At 52.2% G+C, this 15,558-nt stretch overlaps 6 protein-coding genes across 6 annotated transcripts; 3 read left to right on the forward strand and 3 right to left on the reverse strand.

The window, feature by feature from the left end:
- Positions 1-456: 456 nt before the first annotated feature.
- PG998_011162 (uncharacterized protein) lies at positions 457-1,202 on the reverse strand (the record flags this gene model as incomplete). Its single annotated transcript, XM_066877978.1, has 2 exons — positions 457-896; positions 1,007-1,202. 2 exons carry the CDS (start codon positions 1,200-1,202, stop codon positions 457-459), a joined length of 636 nt encoding a protein of 211 aa, XP_066727032.1.
- Positions 1,203-1,544: 342 nt separating this feature from the next.
- Positions 1,545-2,571, forward strand: PG998_011163 (uncharacterized protein; the record flags this gene model as incomplete). Its single annotated transcript, XM_066877979.1, has 3 exons — positions 1,545-1,550; positions 2,176-2,466; positions 2,536-2,571. 3 exons carry the CDS (start codon positions 1,545-1,547, stop codon positions 2,569-2,571), a joined length of 333 nt encoding a protein of 110 aa, XP_066727033.1.
- A 479-nt stretch (positions 2,572-3,050) lies between these two features.
- PG998_011164 (SOH1-domain-containing protein) lies at positions 3,051-3,522 on the reverse strand (the record flags this gene model as incomplete). Its single annotated transcript, XM_066877980.1, has 2 exons — positions 3,051-3,323; positions 3,409-3,522. The coding sequence occupies 2 exons, from the start codon at positions 3,520-3,522 to the stop codon at positions 3,051-3,053; spliced, it is 387 nt and encodes a 128-aa protein (XP_066727034.1).
- Positions 3,523-3,906: 384 nt separating this feature from the next.
- Positions 3,907-5,054, reverse strand: PG998_011165 (uncharacterized protein; the record flags this gene model as incomplete). Its single annotated transcript, XM_066877981.1, has 2 exons — positions 3,907-4,586; positions 4,661-5,054. 2 exons carry the CDS (start codon positions 5,052-5,054, stop codon positions 3,907-3,909), a joined length of 1,074 nt encoding a protein of 357 aa, XP_066727035.1.
- Positions 5,055-5,694: 640 nt separating this feature from the next.
- PG998_011166 (uncharacterized protein) lies at positions 5,695-6,649 on the forward strand (the record flags this gene model as incomplete). The annotated part of the gene is made up of 2 exons (XM_066877982.1): positions 5,695-6,215; positions 6,385-6,649. The coding sequence occupies 2 exons, from the start codon at positions 5,695-5,697 to the stop codon at positions 6,647-6,649; spliced, it is 786 nt and encodes a 261-aa protein (XP_066727036.1).
- Positions 6,650-11,787: 5,138 nt separating this feature from the next.
- PG998_011167 (uncharacterized protein) lies at positions 11,788-14,198 on the forward strand (the record flags this gene model as incomplete). Its single annotated transcript, XM_066877983.1, has 3 exons — positions 11,788-11,942; positions 12,069-13,289; positions 13,340-14,198. 3 exons carry the CDS (start codon positions 11,788-11,790, stop codon positions 14,196-14,198), a joined length of 2,235 nt encoding a protein of 744 aa, XP_066727037.1.
- Between the last annotated feature and the right edge of the window lie 1,360 nt (positions 14,199-15,558).

The raw sequence follows: 15,558 nt of genomic DNA on the forward strand, positions 1-15,558 counted from the left end.
AGACTTTGTACATCCGTTATCAGCCATTCAATTTTGTGAAGCCTGCTACCGTGAAACGCCATGCTCCCGCTTGAGTTCTGTCTCTGCTCTGGTGACCACTAGAGACCGATATGATATTGCAGCCGCCATAGTAATTGTTTTGTCCATTTCTCGTCTCTCAAGGATCGCAAGTTCCCATGTAACTAGCACGCAAGCCTACCAGTCCAATAATGTCTCTCGTCTATATGGTTCCACTCGTCAACCTCCATCCGGTTCCAGCCCTTTCCCGGCCAATGCAAATCTCTACCAAGTAAACGCCATGTCCCCTTTTCTGAAAAAGGGGGTGCGGAACGGGGAGAAACCCTCTGGCTCATTTCCCGAAACTCCGAAACAGCAAATGCCGAGCAGCCCACTGTCTAATCAAGTAAGCATGTGTGGCTGACTCCCTGCCACTGCCACTCCCTTCGTTTCTCTTTTCTACCGGCGGGCCGCTCTCCTCCTCTCCCACTCCGCGCGCTCCTCGTCATCGCTACCGCTGAACTCGGCGTCATCGTCCGATTCATCTTGAGGGGGCACGTCGCCAGCCGCATAGTGGCTAGAGGACGCCTTGATGTCGTCGGCGGACACGAAGTCGCTCTGGTTCAGGTTGGCGTACTCGCTGTCCTGGATGATCTTCTTGAGGTCCTTGTTGGTGGGGTCGACGAGCTGGATGGCCGTGAGCTTGGCCTTGTTTTTGACGCGCGGGTCGGAGCCGGCCTCGAGCATCATCTTGACCAGGGCGTTGCCGAACTCGCGCTGCGCGGGGGGCTCACTGTTGATCCAGCGGATCACGCTGTGCAGCGGGGTGTCGCCCTCGATGCGGTTGACGGGGTCGCATTCGAAATCGGGCTGGTCGAGGAGCATGTCAATCACTTCCCCTGTAGGCGGGCGGGCTCATTGTTAGCTGGTCTGGTTCGGTCGCAATATTTCATTTAGAGGGGCAGGCGGGCGGGCAGGTGGTGTTCAAATAGCGGTCACGGCGACGTACAGTTTCCTTGTAGGGCGGCTTCGTGGTATAAGTGATTGCCCAAGACGCTCTTGGTGTTGTTCATGAGGTCCGAGATCTCTTGTTCCGACTTGCAGTTTTCGATGATCTCGCTCAGCATGTCGACATTGTTGCGCCGGCACGCCTCGACGAGCTGTTCCTGAACGGAAGCGCCATCGTGCTCTTGATCATCCGCCATATCTTGCGTTTTATTATTGTTCGGTCGGTGCGGTTTTTAAATCTGTCGCCAAATGGACAGTAGGGTCAAGGGAGCAGACTGAGGTCGGTTTGGAAAGGCGGACGTGGTTGCTCGAGTGCTTGGGTCTGAAGCGAGTGATAGATGCAGGCAGACAGATAGACGGCCGGAGTTTGGATTTTGGGACGGCTAGACGGCCGATACTAATGCGATTGGGGGGCAATAAAACAAAACACAAGCGCCCGCCTTTGTGGTGCTTAATGCCTGTGCTCCGCCCTTCGTCGTGGGGATGGGGATGGATTGTGTATATTCAACAGAAGAGATCCGGTCTTTCCTTTCACAGTCATGCACGTACGCTGGTCGGGTCGGGTCTTTGGTCGGCGCCTACGTCTCATCCTATTCACCGGCTGACCGTAGGTGATGACTCCGACCGCAGCGGTTCAGCTGGTTGGCGGCTCACATGTGCACTTGCTCTGTACGACACAGCCTGGCAGCATTCCTCCTTGTGCCTTAGTACGTAAGCGCGGGGCTCAGGTTGGCGGGGCAGGTCGCTGAAGGCCTAAGGGAGGCTCAGAGACAGGGTCGCTCCAGGTACTGGAACTGCAGACTGCCAGGGGGCAGGGGCTTGCAGTGCAGTGACGACCCCTGGCGGCGCAATGGTTTTAGCGGTTTCCGGCGGGATGAGCAAGAATGGTCACAGACAGTCGGGAAACTTTGAACGAATGAAGCCCATGAACAAAGCCAAGTTGCAGTCTTTCCACTTTTCGCAAAGAGCAATGCCTGGCTGCTATTCGGCTTTCGAGACCATCACGATATAGCAGCACTAGAGCATCGTTTTCTATTGGTCTTCGAGCTTTTTGTCTGCCTCAAACTTTGAACAGAATGTTGCTCTGTCAGTATACTCTTGCGACAACACTCGCAATACTTCCCACCTTACTGGCATGTACCTCCAAGCTGACTCGCATATCTTGACCAGTCTGCCCCCCACTGCTCCAACATTCTGACGGTGTCGCTGTCGCCGGACACTGGCCGCAACCGCCTCGAGTGCCGAACTTGCCCCTACCAGCACCAAATCACGACGTCCATGTATTCGCGGCGCGAGTTCGAGCGCAAGGAGCGCGAGGATGTCTTCGGCGGACCGGGCGAGTGGGACAATGCCGACAAGACCACAGTGCAGTGCCCCAAAGAGGGCTGCAGCGGCAACCAGGCCGCCTTCTTCCAGGTCCAGATCCGCTCTGCTGATGAGCCAATGACGAGTTTCTACAAGGTACGTCTCTGGCTGTGCCTGGGAATTGGTTGAAGAGAGGAACACAGGGCTAACAAACGGATTACATAGTGCATGTCATGTGGTGGCCGCTGGAGAGAAAACTAGAAAAGTCCTGTTCCTGGTTGGCCGTTGTAACTGGTTAGGGACAGCAACATGAATTTTTCACGGAAATGGCACCACATAGCGCCGGCGTTTGAATTGGGTTTGGGAGGTGTTTTTGTCTGCATTTGCATATATGGCGGCGCCTGCCTGGCAAACGATGTTGTCTCTACACATCGAAAGGCTACCTCGATAGTCATAATACGCAATACATGGCGTTTGACTCTAATCGCCCGCTCTTGTAAAACGTGATAGGAGCCATGATCCTGTTTGGCGCCTCGTTCTCTTTGGTCGTGAAGATTCTTTCAGACCCAAAAGCCAGTTCTCAGCCTCCCCGTCAAGATTGTGGGATGACAAGGCACGACTAGATAAATATCAGTAGCCCAAGTCCCAGTGTTGCGACAACAGTACGCCAAGCTGCCGTATGTCTTCGGTCGGCCATCGGGTCGGTGGGTTCGTCTCAAGGGGTATATTCCGCACTTCTTTCACTCCTCTTTCAGCCACTCGAGGCTGCCCTGTATATCGCCGTCGGCCAGCATCTGCACGAGCTCGGGGCTGATGATCTCCTCGCGAAATCGCTCTTGCTGCAGGAGCTCCAGGTGCTTGAGCGTCGGTCCGGGATAGGTCAAGAACTTGAGGTACGGCGGTTTGTTCCAGTATTGGAGGTAGGCTAGGTACGCGACGAACGTGGGCTCCGAGAGCAGCTTCTGGGAGGCGAGGTAGTTGAGGTAGTACGGGTTGGCTAGAGATTGCACAAACTGCCAAAGGGAACCTCCATGTTAGCCTCAGCGGTCCTGTAGCGTAGCGTTTCGTCATCCAGATTAGCGAGAGGGGCCAGCATACCTCAAGTTCGATTTCGAATCGCGAGTAGCCGCCATACTTGGGCTCTTCTTCGGCGGGCGGGTTGGGTGGAGACTGCGACATGTTGACGTCTTGCGGCGAGCCCGTAGTCGCCATGGTTTTTGGTAGATATATGCCTGAGGGCCTCAGTTTCAATGGCGCGTGGATCGCGCGGATCACATGGGAACGAGGATCGCGAGCTGTTGGGGTCGATCTGCTGTACGCTCTGGGCCTGGTGAATGCGACGTTGACGCCAACTCGAAGAATGGATTTGAATGGCATGCATTTAGAAAGGAAGCTAGTTCTAGGTCCCTTGATGATCCCTGCCCTGCTGAGTCGATGGTGGGGGTTCCGGCGCTGCCCTCCATCTCATCTCCACTACGGCTACGGCTACGGCTACGGCTACGGCAACGGTCCGGGGATGCCCCTAAGAATCGTATTACTAGTCAGGTGGGAAGTGGGAAATCGAAATAACATTCTTGCACTCTGTCTCGGTTACCGCTAACCCTCAAAAACCTCGCCCGCTTCGATTGCAGAAAACGCCCTCATCGTGTGGTCCCAAATCTTCTGGCCAATTCCTTCTTCGTGGAGCTTCTCAAGTGCCGCAGTATTTGCAAAGCTCTCGTCATTCCAGTCTACGCGGTAGGAGCCACTGCCAGCTTTCCCATCAGAGCCTGTTGCGATCTCGGGGACAGCCCCGTCTACCGTCGCGTCTTCACCTTCGCGGGGTGGATAGCGAGTCGAAGATGCCATGAACAGAACTCGTTGGCCACACTCGTCGGACGGCACGAAGCGCCACCGGCTCAGAGGTCGGAGAATCCATAACCAGATGAACGAAACCCATCTAGGGACCGGAGAATTCTTGATCAGGTCGGTATCGACAAGCCCGGGGAAGTAATGGCTCAGGGAAAGTCTCCCGGGGTTACGCCGCGCCAACTCCTCCATGAAGAAGCTAGTCATGTGGGCAGCGTGGGATATTGCGATAGAGAGACCGTAGTTGCCAGGCTGATTAAGGGGCAAGTCATTGGTGTGGATGGCCTTCTGCAGCTTCGGGTTTTGGACCGAGACTACCCTGCCTCCGCGCGGCGTTGCTTCTCGGAGCAGGGGCAGGAGTTGGAGGGCAGCGCGCATCCTGGAATAGTAAGTGAGAGCCCAGCTCTTGTCCAGTCCTTCCTCGGTCTCTGATTATCATGTCAGAAATGAACAGCTACCATCCAAGGTGGCGGAGCCTTGATGGTTGCTTGAGTCGACTCACTGATCCGTTCGCCAAAGTACAGCTCGCCTTGGCTTAGAACCAAGAGATCAATCTTGGCTTTTCGCCCTTTCCGAGATGAAAGACCGGCCTCCTGGCGGGTGATCTCTGCGCAGACTCGATCGGTATCCTTCATCAGAGTCATGTCACCGCCGACGAATTGGAAATTTCCGGCTGGGCATAGCCCTTTGCACTCGCGAATAATGCACTGTGCGGCATCCTGGTTCCTGCCCACAAGATAGATGGACAAGGCATCACCGCGACTCGCGAACGTTTTGGCGAGCTCCGTGGCGGCCATCTGGCCGATGCCAGCGGTACCGCCAAAGAAGGCGGCAACAAAAGCCGGTGAGTCGGCCAGCGCCGCATTGGCTGTCCGGACTGCTTCGAGAGCCACCATGGTCAATTTGTACGGGTATTAGAAACCAAGGCAATTGCGAGTGGTTGACGATTCCACAATCCAACTAGATGTAGCACATTGTAAAACCCAACAACGCGTGGGTTTATAAGGCCAGTTCGCGGGATCTCAATCGAACTTACTTCTGAATGCGAGCCCCTTTACTTGTATGGCAATGGAGTCGAGTTGCGTCGATGAATCTGTGATTTCTACACCAGTCAATGTCGTCATCGTCTTACTCGATTCTATTTCAGGCAACATGGTAGTGCATGTCGGCGTTCCTCTGTTGGGTCCAAGTCTAAGTGTGCTTGACGTGGGTTGCACCGACCCAGGCAAGGGCGGATTCTCTTAGCGGCGCCAGGGCTCCGTATCGGAACGAAGAAGTACAGATTCAGATGGCGACACCCATGAAGGCGAAGCGCGGGTGCTGCGTCCTCCGTCCACCAGATCGGAGGGTGAGCTGAAGCTTTACCCCACCTACTCCGATTATGGACTATGACTCCAGGTTTCCGGCCTCGGCATATCTCACAAGCCTCTAGTGATCCCATTTTACATTTAAGAGACCGTCGTCGCCCTCGCATTTATCAAGTAGCATATCCCACTGCCAATGAACAGATATTAGGCCTCGGAAGAAAACGGCATCATGGGCGTCTTCTATGAAGCCATCCCCGATTCGATGATCCCATGGATCCGGGCACAGAAGATGTTCTGGATAGCCACGGCGCCGCTTTCGGCCCGGGGCCACATCAATGTCTCGCCGAAAGGCGGCGACAAGTACTTCGGGATCCTGGACAACCGCACCTTCTGGTACGTGGACTTGACGGGGTCCGGCAACGAGACCATCAGCCACCTGTACGAGAACGGGCGGATCACCGTCATGTTCCACGCCTTCGATGGCCCGCCGCGTATCGTGCGCCTCTACGGCACCGGCTCCGTGCTTGAGAACGGCACCGCCGAGTTCGAAGCCTTTGTTGCCGACAACAAAATCGACACGTTTTTCGGTCTCCGCAGCATCATTCGCGTCGACATCCACCAGACCGGCTCCTCGTGCGGCTTCTCCGTTCCCTTATACGAATTCAAGGAGTTCCGGCCCACGCTAGACGATCACCTCAAGCGCAAGGCTGTCAGGTTCAACGAAGGCAACGAAAAGGAGAGCATGCCCAGGTAAGTGCATCTAGATATCTCGCCTTGCTTTTCTTTGTTTTCTTTGTGTTTCTACTTTCTTATCACTGTCTATCACTTCGGTGCAACACCCTGTCATTCGGTTGCCTCATGCGCACCATCTGCCCATCACATCCAGTTACTTTGCTAACGCCTATGGCTATGTACATAGATACTGGGCCTTCAAGAATGCTTGGAGTGTGGACAACATCCCTGGAATGAAGGCCGGCCTCAAGACAGGCTCTGAAGAGGGCATTGCACCTATGAAGAAGATGGTCGGGCTGCCGCCGCCCCAGGGCCATCAGGGGGTGGCTGGGCAACGTTTCACCTTCATCCAGCTCATATTCGCCATGCTTTTAGGTGCTTCCACCTCTGCCGTGCTGATCCTATTCGCTGGCTATGTATTGCCAGACTACTTTCCAGGGGCCTTAACTTGAGCACATCGGTGTCGGTGGCGATGCTGTTGGGCCGCAAACGTCTGCTATAGCCCCATGGGGTTTTGCGATGGTATTGCTTCTAGTCGGGCTAATACGGCAACCTCGTGAGGCTTGCTTAACAGTTATCCAAGTCAAACCACTGAGTACATTCACCCAGTATTATGGGCATGGGTTGAGCTCATGTTTCCAGCAAATGCAGGTTCAGGGGGGCGGGAGGGGGCGATCCCGGCCACATATTGAATAAGGGGTTACTCACCGGTGAATGTAATCTAATCCATACCATGTCCTAATCCAATCAATAGCAATCAATAGCACTTCTCAATTATATTTGTATCGTGCTTCGGGATGTTACATATCTTTGGGGGCCTTCCAGCTTCCAATATGGAATCCCCCATTTACCTTTCCATGCGGTGCACAAAGAGCCCTCATTCCGTACATATGACGTTTCGCACCTGCATCTATCCAACGTATGAAGGGTGTAGAATCTACATACTTGCTTCTGCGGCCCGCTGTCTCCCGACACCCTGCTTCTTGACGCTGTTCACCGTCAATTCGTCGTCTACGTGTATTATAGATTTGCTTTTATCCCACATACCTACATGCTCTATAAGAAGCAACCATAATCCCAACATTCAGTGCGGAATCCTCGGTCGTTTTTGAACTTCTCGTTCTGTCTTCCTCGTCAGAATTCTGTGAGTGGCTGGGTGCTGCGATGCAAGCCCTGCAACTGAATATGAGCCATCACATCGGACGACACCTCATCCCAAAAAATCCCTGTTGTAGGTTACCTATGAATAGCGGTGGCACCCCTCCATCCAACCGGCGTGCTTAAGGCCAGCTCCCGATTGCCCCGCGGGATGTCTGACTGCATTACCGGGCTGCCGGTATGCCTCGCGATACATACGCCAGTAGACATCCGCTACTGTTGACGTGAGTAACATGATACTACATACATCCAGAGCCCACCGTAGGCCTTGCGTCGGATTTGAATCAATATCATATCATTCATTACAAGCCTTACTGCTATCGTAGTACTTTCTCTGCTGATACCCTCCGCAATGCGTATGAGATGCATCAATGGTTCCCAATCATGGTTCCCAGATAGGTTGTGTTTTCTACATGGCCATTCATTTACCAATAATAGAATATCACTTGTCGCAACTTGATTCGATACCTTTGAACTTTAATTAATGGTCTTATGTGGCGTGTGTATCATAGCTTATATCTACAATATTGAGTAAAGCTGACCAGTAGGCTATGGCTTGATACTGGCGATAGATCTAACAGACTAGCATCTCACGACTAAATACTTATGCCCGACTTGAAACTTCTTTATATGACTGTGCCCAATCCGAGTCCCGAGCGAAATCACATGTACCAATGACCAGACATGCAGAGTGTGTGGTGCCTCTGGCCTTCAAAGTAATAGTTGGGTAGTCATGAGCCCTTGACTGGCCCTACCCTCTGGGCATCGTCGGAATTGCATGCCGTGTTGATGTGTAACGACAGATACGCCTTATTGTGTATGGTTAAGGCGCGTCCCGAAGACACGACCTACCTATGGAGCCCCCAAAGGAAACGCAACCATAACATGATTGCTCAAATGTTTTTCCGGCGAAAAGGAGGACTTGGAAGAAGGCAGCCCAATCCAAGACTGTTAGGTGGCCAGTGATCTATGATAGGCATGAGAGTTGCCCTGCGGATGGTGGCATTGGCTATGCTTGATCCCGCCAGACGTGGAGCTTTTGTTGGGCAGCTGGGCTCGGCCGACGACAACCAACGGCTTCTTCTTGCTGCCTTGCCCGTCTGCCGGTTTCTTTTATACCTTCGGGGCTTGCTGTCCATATTATTCGTGGTACTGTCCTAGGTGCACAGATCTCGGATGGCCTGACACTTTTCATGGGTATTCAAAGCAAACACGTGTCGAAGGCATTGGTATGGGAGGTCGGGGGATATGCAAAGATGTTCAACAAAACCGGGAGCCATGTTGCGCTTTGCATGAGTATTGACTCTAGTCGTAAGGAGCTGAACCAAGTGTATGCTAAGGCATTGCAATGACAAGATGATGTGCCGTGCGAACCCCAAAGAGCGGCCAGTCAAACACTCAATATACCTACCACTTTCCAGTAATGGCTTTGCTCTACCGCCCAATCCTTGCTCACGTGTACACAAGATGAGTAAGTACATCTGGCTAAAACATCGTGTTGTTACCTGGAGTATCTCTTGGATATGGACTGGACTTGACCTCGCACATTCTTCCACGTGATTGATTGGATATCAACCTGTCCGCCGAAACCCCCTATTCGCACAACAGGCCAAACATCGTGTCACTTGGGCAGACATCTGAATTGAGCCTGAAACCGATTGTATCGCAGTGTAGCCTCGTTAGCTACGCCACCGAAGGCACTTGTCAGGCTTCTTCAGCATCGAAAGAAGCTGTCAGCCCACACCTGAGGCCCAGTCAACTATGTGATATTGGATACCCATCGAAGTTCGGTGAATCACGGCTGCGTGATAACTCGCCCCAAGGCATAAGGGAGATCTGGACGGCCTGTGAGTCATGGAAATCTGCTCGGAACACAGTCATTGCTGGATTTCAGTCATTGCTAAGTAAGGGATAACTTATGAGATTGTAAACGTTGCAGTGTTGGTGCCTGAGGTTTCTTAACGAACACCTAATATCCCTAGAAGCCTAGGTTGCCTTCTTTCTCTGCCTGGTACTTGCCATCGCCCGGGAACCAATGTGGTGCTAGGGTTGGTAAGACGTGGTAACTATCTCTCCGGTCCGTAAGCTTGTAAACAGGCAACGCCATCCTATCAAGCGCTCAATTCCATGCCCGATATCAAGGCTAGTTCGACGAAGATTCTTGACCGCTCCTTCTCAGGAGCGTGATCTGGTGACGGCGTCTTGGTAGCCAATCCCGGAAGGAAAGCTCATGTTTGCTTGAATCTGCCCTGTCAGCATGGGGCTGAAGACTTAGTCAACCCGTAATGCGATGGCAAAAGTCTGACGATCGCCACATCAGCCCGCTCAAAATGAACGGATGAGCTTGCCAAAGTAGATAGAGAGAGAGGTATTCACCGCCGTCTGCTCTCGCGGCTGAGCAGCGCTTAACCCTCTAGGTTCCACGAGAGTTGATGGCACATTCATGTCTGGCATGGCCTGAACCAAAGGGAAGCTGAAGCCGGTCCCCCCCTCACTGTTTTCCCGCATTCCTCGGTGTAATAGTGCCTATGTTTGGCTCAAACTGCCTTTGATTGTCAGTTGATTCGTGGTCGGCTGCCTCTTTCTTTAGCAACAATCAAGTTGGAGTTTGCCGCTGTCGCCATCACTTGTGGCGAACTTGCAGGAGGCAAAGAATCGTCGCACGCCCATGATGAACACCCCAATGGCTTTGTTCTCTGGAAAAGGGTCGAAGAGGGTCGAATGTTGTCAAAAGGGGCAAAATTCATATCGGCCCGTCGTTCGGGGCCAGTTGTGAGTTGAGGATAGAAGTGGCGGTTTTGTGGCTGAGCAGCTGAGGTACGCAGCTGCATCCAGCACTTTCGGGATTCGCCTCTAGAACCTGTCATCCTAGCCACCCTCGTTGGAACCGGCGTATTTGTATGTATGAGCGAACGAAGTGTCTTGTGTAAGACTCAGCTGTGCTGTGTACAGAAGGTTGGAAGTGACCACGAGCCTATATGTTCGAGTCAAAAGGGGTCTGCATGCAACCCCAGCCCGTGAACGCTTCCTACTCTCCTGAACGTTCTCTAGACCAAGGTGAATAGGCTCTGTTCCCGTGTTGGGCGATTAGCCAGCAGCGAATGCGTATATTCCGTAAATAAGTATGAATAAGTATATTTAGACAGTTGGAGGGATATCTTTCTGGATGATACGATGTAGCATATGCGGCTTATTAACATACAGTGTGTTTAGTTAGGTAAAGCGCTCTAAAAGGCACTTATGCAGTCAGATGATGACAGTGGTACACAAGCTAAGCTAGCAGCCTAAGCTTACAGAGTATTATAATGGTCATCAGCTCGAATCGCTTCTACTGAATCAATTCCCTTTGCTCTTTCGGTGAGGATCGTATTCTAAGATTGCGCTCGATTCCTACATCGTAAGGCTTGTCGCCTTCCACTCTATTTTCCATACAAGTCTTGCAATTCCAAGGCCACCTGGCCTGGCCAGCTCCGGCGAATCCACAGGAATCCTCAGCTCAATATCTGGAACAGCTTCGTTCGGTCAATAGCTAAACGCCTAGCGCACAGGCTCCTTGCTGTTGCCTGCTGAATGACAGAACTTTTGTTACCCGAGAAGCGCACGCCCCTACACTTGGAGAAACAATGGTAGCCTGCCTAACGAGCTGCGATAGATGTTGGTGATTTATACAAACCATCCGGGCGGGACGATATTGACAATTCGCCCTCGTTTGGACCAAGCTGCCTAGTGGGGTTGAAGAGACCAAGGATGGTGGGAAAACAACAGAGGAACAACTGAGGGGCGATGGGGGAAACGCCCTTCGAAGACCTTTAAGGCAAATGCGGCTCTTCGTCCATAGACGCGCACCATTTTCGGTGAGAGGAGGTTAGAGTACTTAGGCAAGACAAGGCAAGAAGTACCCCATGTTTATGCTGCACTGTAGATTTCAGGCCGCGATCCGCCTACGCTGAATGATAAGAAAGCCCTTGAGTCCATCTGTATTTCTTACGAGATTTCAGGAAATTCAGATCCCATCCTTTTGAATCGGCAACGCAGTTGCTGCAAAAATTACGCGTAACTGAATAGATGCACGAGGTATGTCCATATGTCACTTTTCGCCAAGTACAAGCACCCCCACTCACTCACTCCGGCTCACTCGCTCATCTTTTTGCCTCAATCGCAAAGGCCCTTCCGGCATCTCTGCATTTCTGCGTCTTTGCATCTCTGCACATGGCCTTCTGCTATTGGTCTGCTAACTTTCCGTCTAGCAATATCTGCCAGGCTCCCAAGTTGCGCACAGCGTGTTTTCAGCTTCTGACGCCGAATGACCTGTACATCGTGCTCTCCCACTTGGTTTCTCTTCTCGCAACCTTCTTAAAACCCGAAGTAGCCGGAGTCCTTATGTCAGTCACCCAGATTTCACCGAGACCAAATTCTATAAATCGACTCCAATATGCCGGATCAAGGAGGCGAATTCGTTCAGAATTCAATTGCCAACTTTATGCGGAAGAAGGCCAAATTGCAGTGCCATGTCGTCGGGTGTAATACCGACGTTGTCGATACGGACGCCCAAGTCAAACAACATATAACACAATTCCATAAAGAGTTGTTAGAACAAAAAGAGATTTCTGAAGTTATACGCGAATGGAGGAGAGAGCCCCCGCCGCTTTCCAAAACGTGCGGACCCCCTGCCAGCTGCCCCCGAACCGACTTGCACTAATCTCCTATTTGTAGCCAGCGACCACCTCCCAATGACTCAGGGGTACGAGATACCCAGCCCCTAAAGCAAAGTGCAGCAAGGGAGCCACCTGCGCAGCCTATCCTTCCAAAAGAGAAAGGGACATTGGGCAAGTCGGCTGGAAGAGATGCCAGCCCCGTCCCACGTTCAAGGGCTGTGAAACCTAGGCATGATACCGACTTCAACAGGACGCCGCAGGTTGGGAAGCTCTGGAATCCTCATGACCCAGCGCCTAGCTCACCGCGCACACGTGGAAAGAAGAAAGTCGAGCCACAACCCCCAGTCCGTTCGCGTCCTGCGCTTGTTCAAGACGGCCTAGATGTTTCGGACGAGAATGATACTTACTTCTCACAACTCGAGACCCGTCCTATCGACCACCTCCAATTGGTGGCTGAAGTGAAGGGCATTTATGCGGGATTGGTTATGGTTGAATCCAAGTGTATAGAAGTTGACAATGCCCAGAAGACGCAGACTGATGCCAAACTCAACGACGAGCAGTGGCAGGCTCTCATAGCTTTACATCGCACATTGCTGCATGAGCACCATGATTTCTTCCTGGCATCTCAGCATCCGACTGCCAGTTCCTCGTTACGAAGACTGGGGGCCAAATATTATATGCCAGGGAGGATGTGGAAGCACGGCATACATGCTTTTCTTGAGCTGTTGAGACATCGCCTGCCCGCCTCCCTAGAGCATATGCTAACTTTCATTTACCTCGCTTACTCCATGATGGCACTACTCTACGAGACGGTCCCTGCTTTCGAGGCGACATGGATGGAATGCCTGGGTGATCTTGGACGCTACAGAATGGCCATCGAAGATGATGATTTAAGGGACCGGGAAGTCTGGACTTCCGTTTCACGACGCTGGTACTCGAAGGCCTCCGATGTCGTTTCGGGGACTGGCCGGTTATATCATCATCTCGCCATTCTGGCACGTCCGAACGCGCTCCAGCAGTTGTTTTACTATTCAAAGGCCCTTTCCGCTTCGGAGCCCTTCGAATCGACCTGGGAGTCGATCATGACTCTGTTCGATCCGTTATTGGGTTCTGATAGTCAACGTTCTCGTCTTCTACCCATTGATTTCGCTTTTGTTAAGGCTCAAGGCATCATGTTCAGCGGCAAACTCGGCGACGAATATCAGTCTTCAGTGACAGAGTTTCTCAGCAACCTTGATAGCCACATTAGTAGAACGACTCGAAGATGGATGGAAAGCGGGTAAGTGATATGTACACTTCGGGTGCGGTGCCATGGTTAACACTAAACAGTTACTACATTGGGATTTCGAATTGCTGTGCCTTGTTGTCTTGGGGCAAGCAACATAGCTTCATTTACCAGACCTTTCGGCACAAAAAGCCAAAGGAGACTGAAGTTGAATACATGAACAGAATGATGCCCGATCCGAGGGACCATCAGAATGCAAAGGCCCTGGAGCAAGCTCGTTATCTTGCCGAAGGGACATACAACAAGGTTTTCTCCAGATTTGCCGACCCCAACATCCTGCCTTACCTTCATACCATACTCGTGTTCCATCGGCATCTGACTCTCTATCCCTCGGCTATGGCTCTGCTTGAGGATACTTTCCCTTGGAAACTGGTCTCAATGCTTCTCAACTCTCTTCTGCTCTCATACCGCGAATATGAGAAGATTCAAAGAAGCGATGAGTTTCCACGACCAGACAAGCAATCACCCAGACCACTCCCGGAAGACTTCGCTTTGAGGGGGCTAATTTGGGCTGAGAAGTACTTCCCATCTGATTGGTTCTCCAATGACAAGATCGACGACGATGAGAAGTATTTTGAGGTTGCGTCTATGACGGATGAACGGAAGGAGAGGATCCTGTGGCTCGGTATTTCTATTGCACGACACGGCAAATGGCTGGTCTACGACGAGGAACTTCACCTCTTCTCTGTTCCATCGCGGTTCGAACAGGAGATTGAAATTACGAGCGTTGACACCGAAATGACCAGTGTTGCTGAGGTGGACACATTATCACGAGCTTCCACACTTGCTCTTTCCTCAGCTGGCGACAAGGCCATGGGGGAAGCCGAGAAAGACGATGAGGATATGCCGGATATCGACGACTTCAGCCGGAACATGGCAAGGCAGCCTATCATCCGACAATGATGGCCACCACAATACGTTGGCGCCCCATGGGGCGTATACATGTGTGGTGCGCCTGCGAATGCCGGTAGACCACGAGCCCTACGTTTCCGTCACGGGCACCAAAGAACTTGCACAGTTCCCTACGTTTATGTTTATGGAGTGCACCAATGAAGTTGCACAGTTCGGCGCCACATCCAGCCTGATATGCAATTCATAAGGGCAGTCGCCCAGCTGCCTTGTAGGAATGCATGCATGCGCGGTGCGCACCACACGGTTCATGCAGCAATGGAAAGGCAAAAGCGGGGCAAACAAGGCAACCAGAGCTAAGAGGTCTCAGCGTATGAACCTAGGGCAGCCAAAGAAGCAGGCAACCCTCTGGTACTTATTGGGCAGAAAAGCTGCATTTATTGGCTGCTGCACGGGTCACTGGCCTCGCTGCGCGCGCGAACTTGCGCTATAAGACATCTCAGAAGATCATGTGTAGACTCTATCTGGCCAAGTCTGACGTGGAGGGTGGGTGTTGGTTGGTAGGCAGAGGAGCGGGTAGGAGAGTGTGAGACTGTGGGCTGCTGAGATGTATTGAGATTGAGCCAATTGACATGGTTACTAGCAATACGTGAGCAACGTATGAATAAAACCCGGCTTGGGCGCTGTTCGGATTTTCGAAGCCAGAATAGAATCATATGACAAGTGTCTGTTTGTTTATATCCAGTACTTCATCATTGGTCGAGGTGGGATTTTCCGTTCTGAAAGCAAGGCGTCCCAAAACCAATACTATGCAAGTCTTGCTCACTTTGGCAACTGGTAAAACAGAGAATCGGTACTTCGGGAGATATATCCAGTGCTGGGTAATCATCAGGTTACTCAGTACCCGACGTCTCGCAAATTAGGCCCCCGAACACACAGTCCAAACATGAGTGGTAGGTATGCTTGAGAATGGGACTGCTGACCTTGCCGGGCCTTGCTGGTCAGATGGATGCGACGCCCTACCAAGATAATTGGGATGGTAGTGTCGGCGATGGTACAGCTTGAAGCCGCAGTTGTTGTGCGCAACCCCGTCAAGGCCTTAGGCGTGGTTCGCTTCTGCCGCGCAAAACGCGGAAGGGCGCGGGAGCCAATCAATAAGGCCTTTCTGGAATCAGGCAACCATAAACCTCCACACAAAGCAAGCACCCTGCACCACGCCTGAAATTGAAATGGCGTGCTTCGCGTCTCAACGCCGCATCGTGGGATGATCCACTCACTGTTTCCTGTCTCAGCGGAAGGCCTTTGACACGCCTCTAGACGCCTGCCTTGCTTGGTGATTTTCGGTGAGCCTGTATAGAGTTTGTCCCTTTTGCTGTCTCTGGACAATTAGGGCTTCTCGGGGCGTCTCCAATCC

Source organism: Apiospora kogelbergensis (genome assembly GCF_038363985.1).
Source record: "Apiospora kogelbergensis strain CBS 113332 chromosome Unknown utg000007l_segment0_segment0, whole genome shotgun sequence".
In the NCBI taxonomy this organism is placed as follows: Eukaryota; Fungi; Ascomycota; class Sordariomycetes; order Amphisphaeriales; family Apiosporaceae; genus Apiospora; species Apiospora kogelbergensis.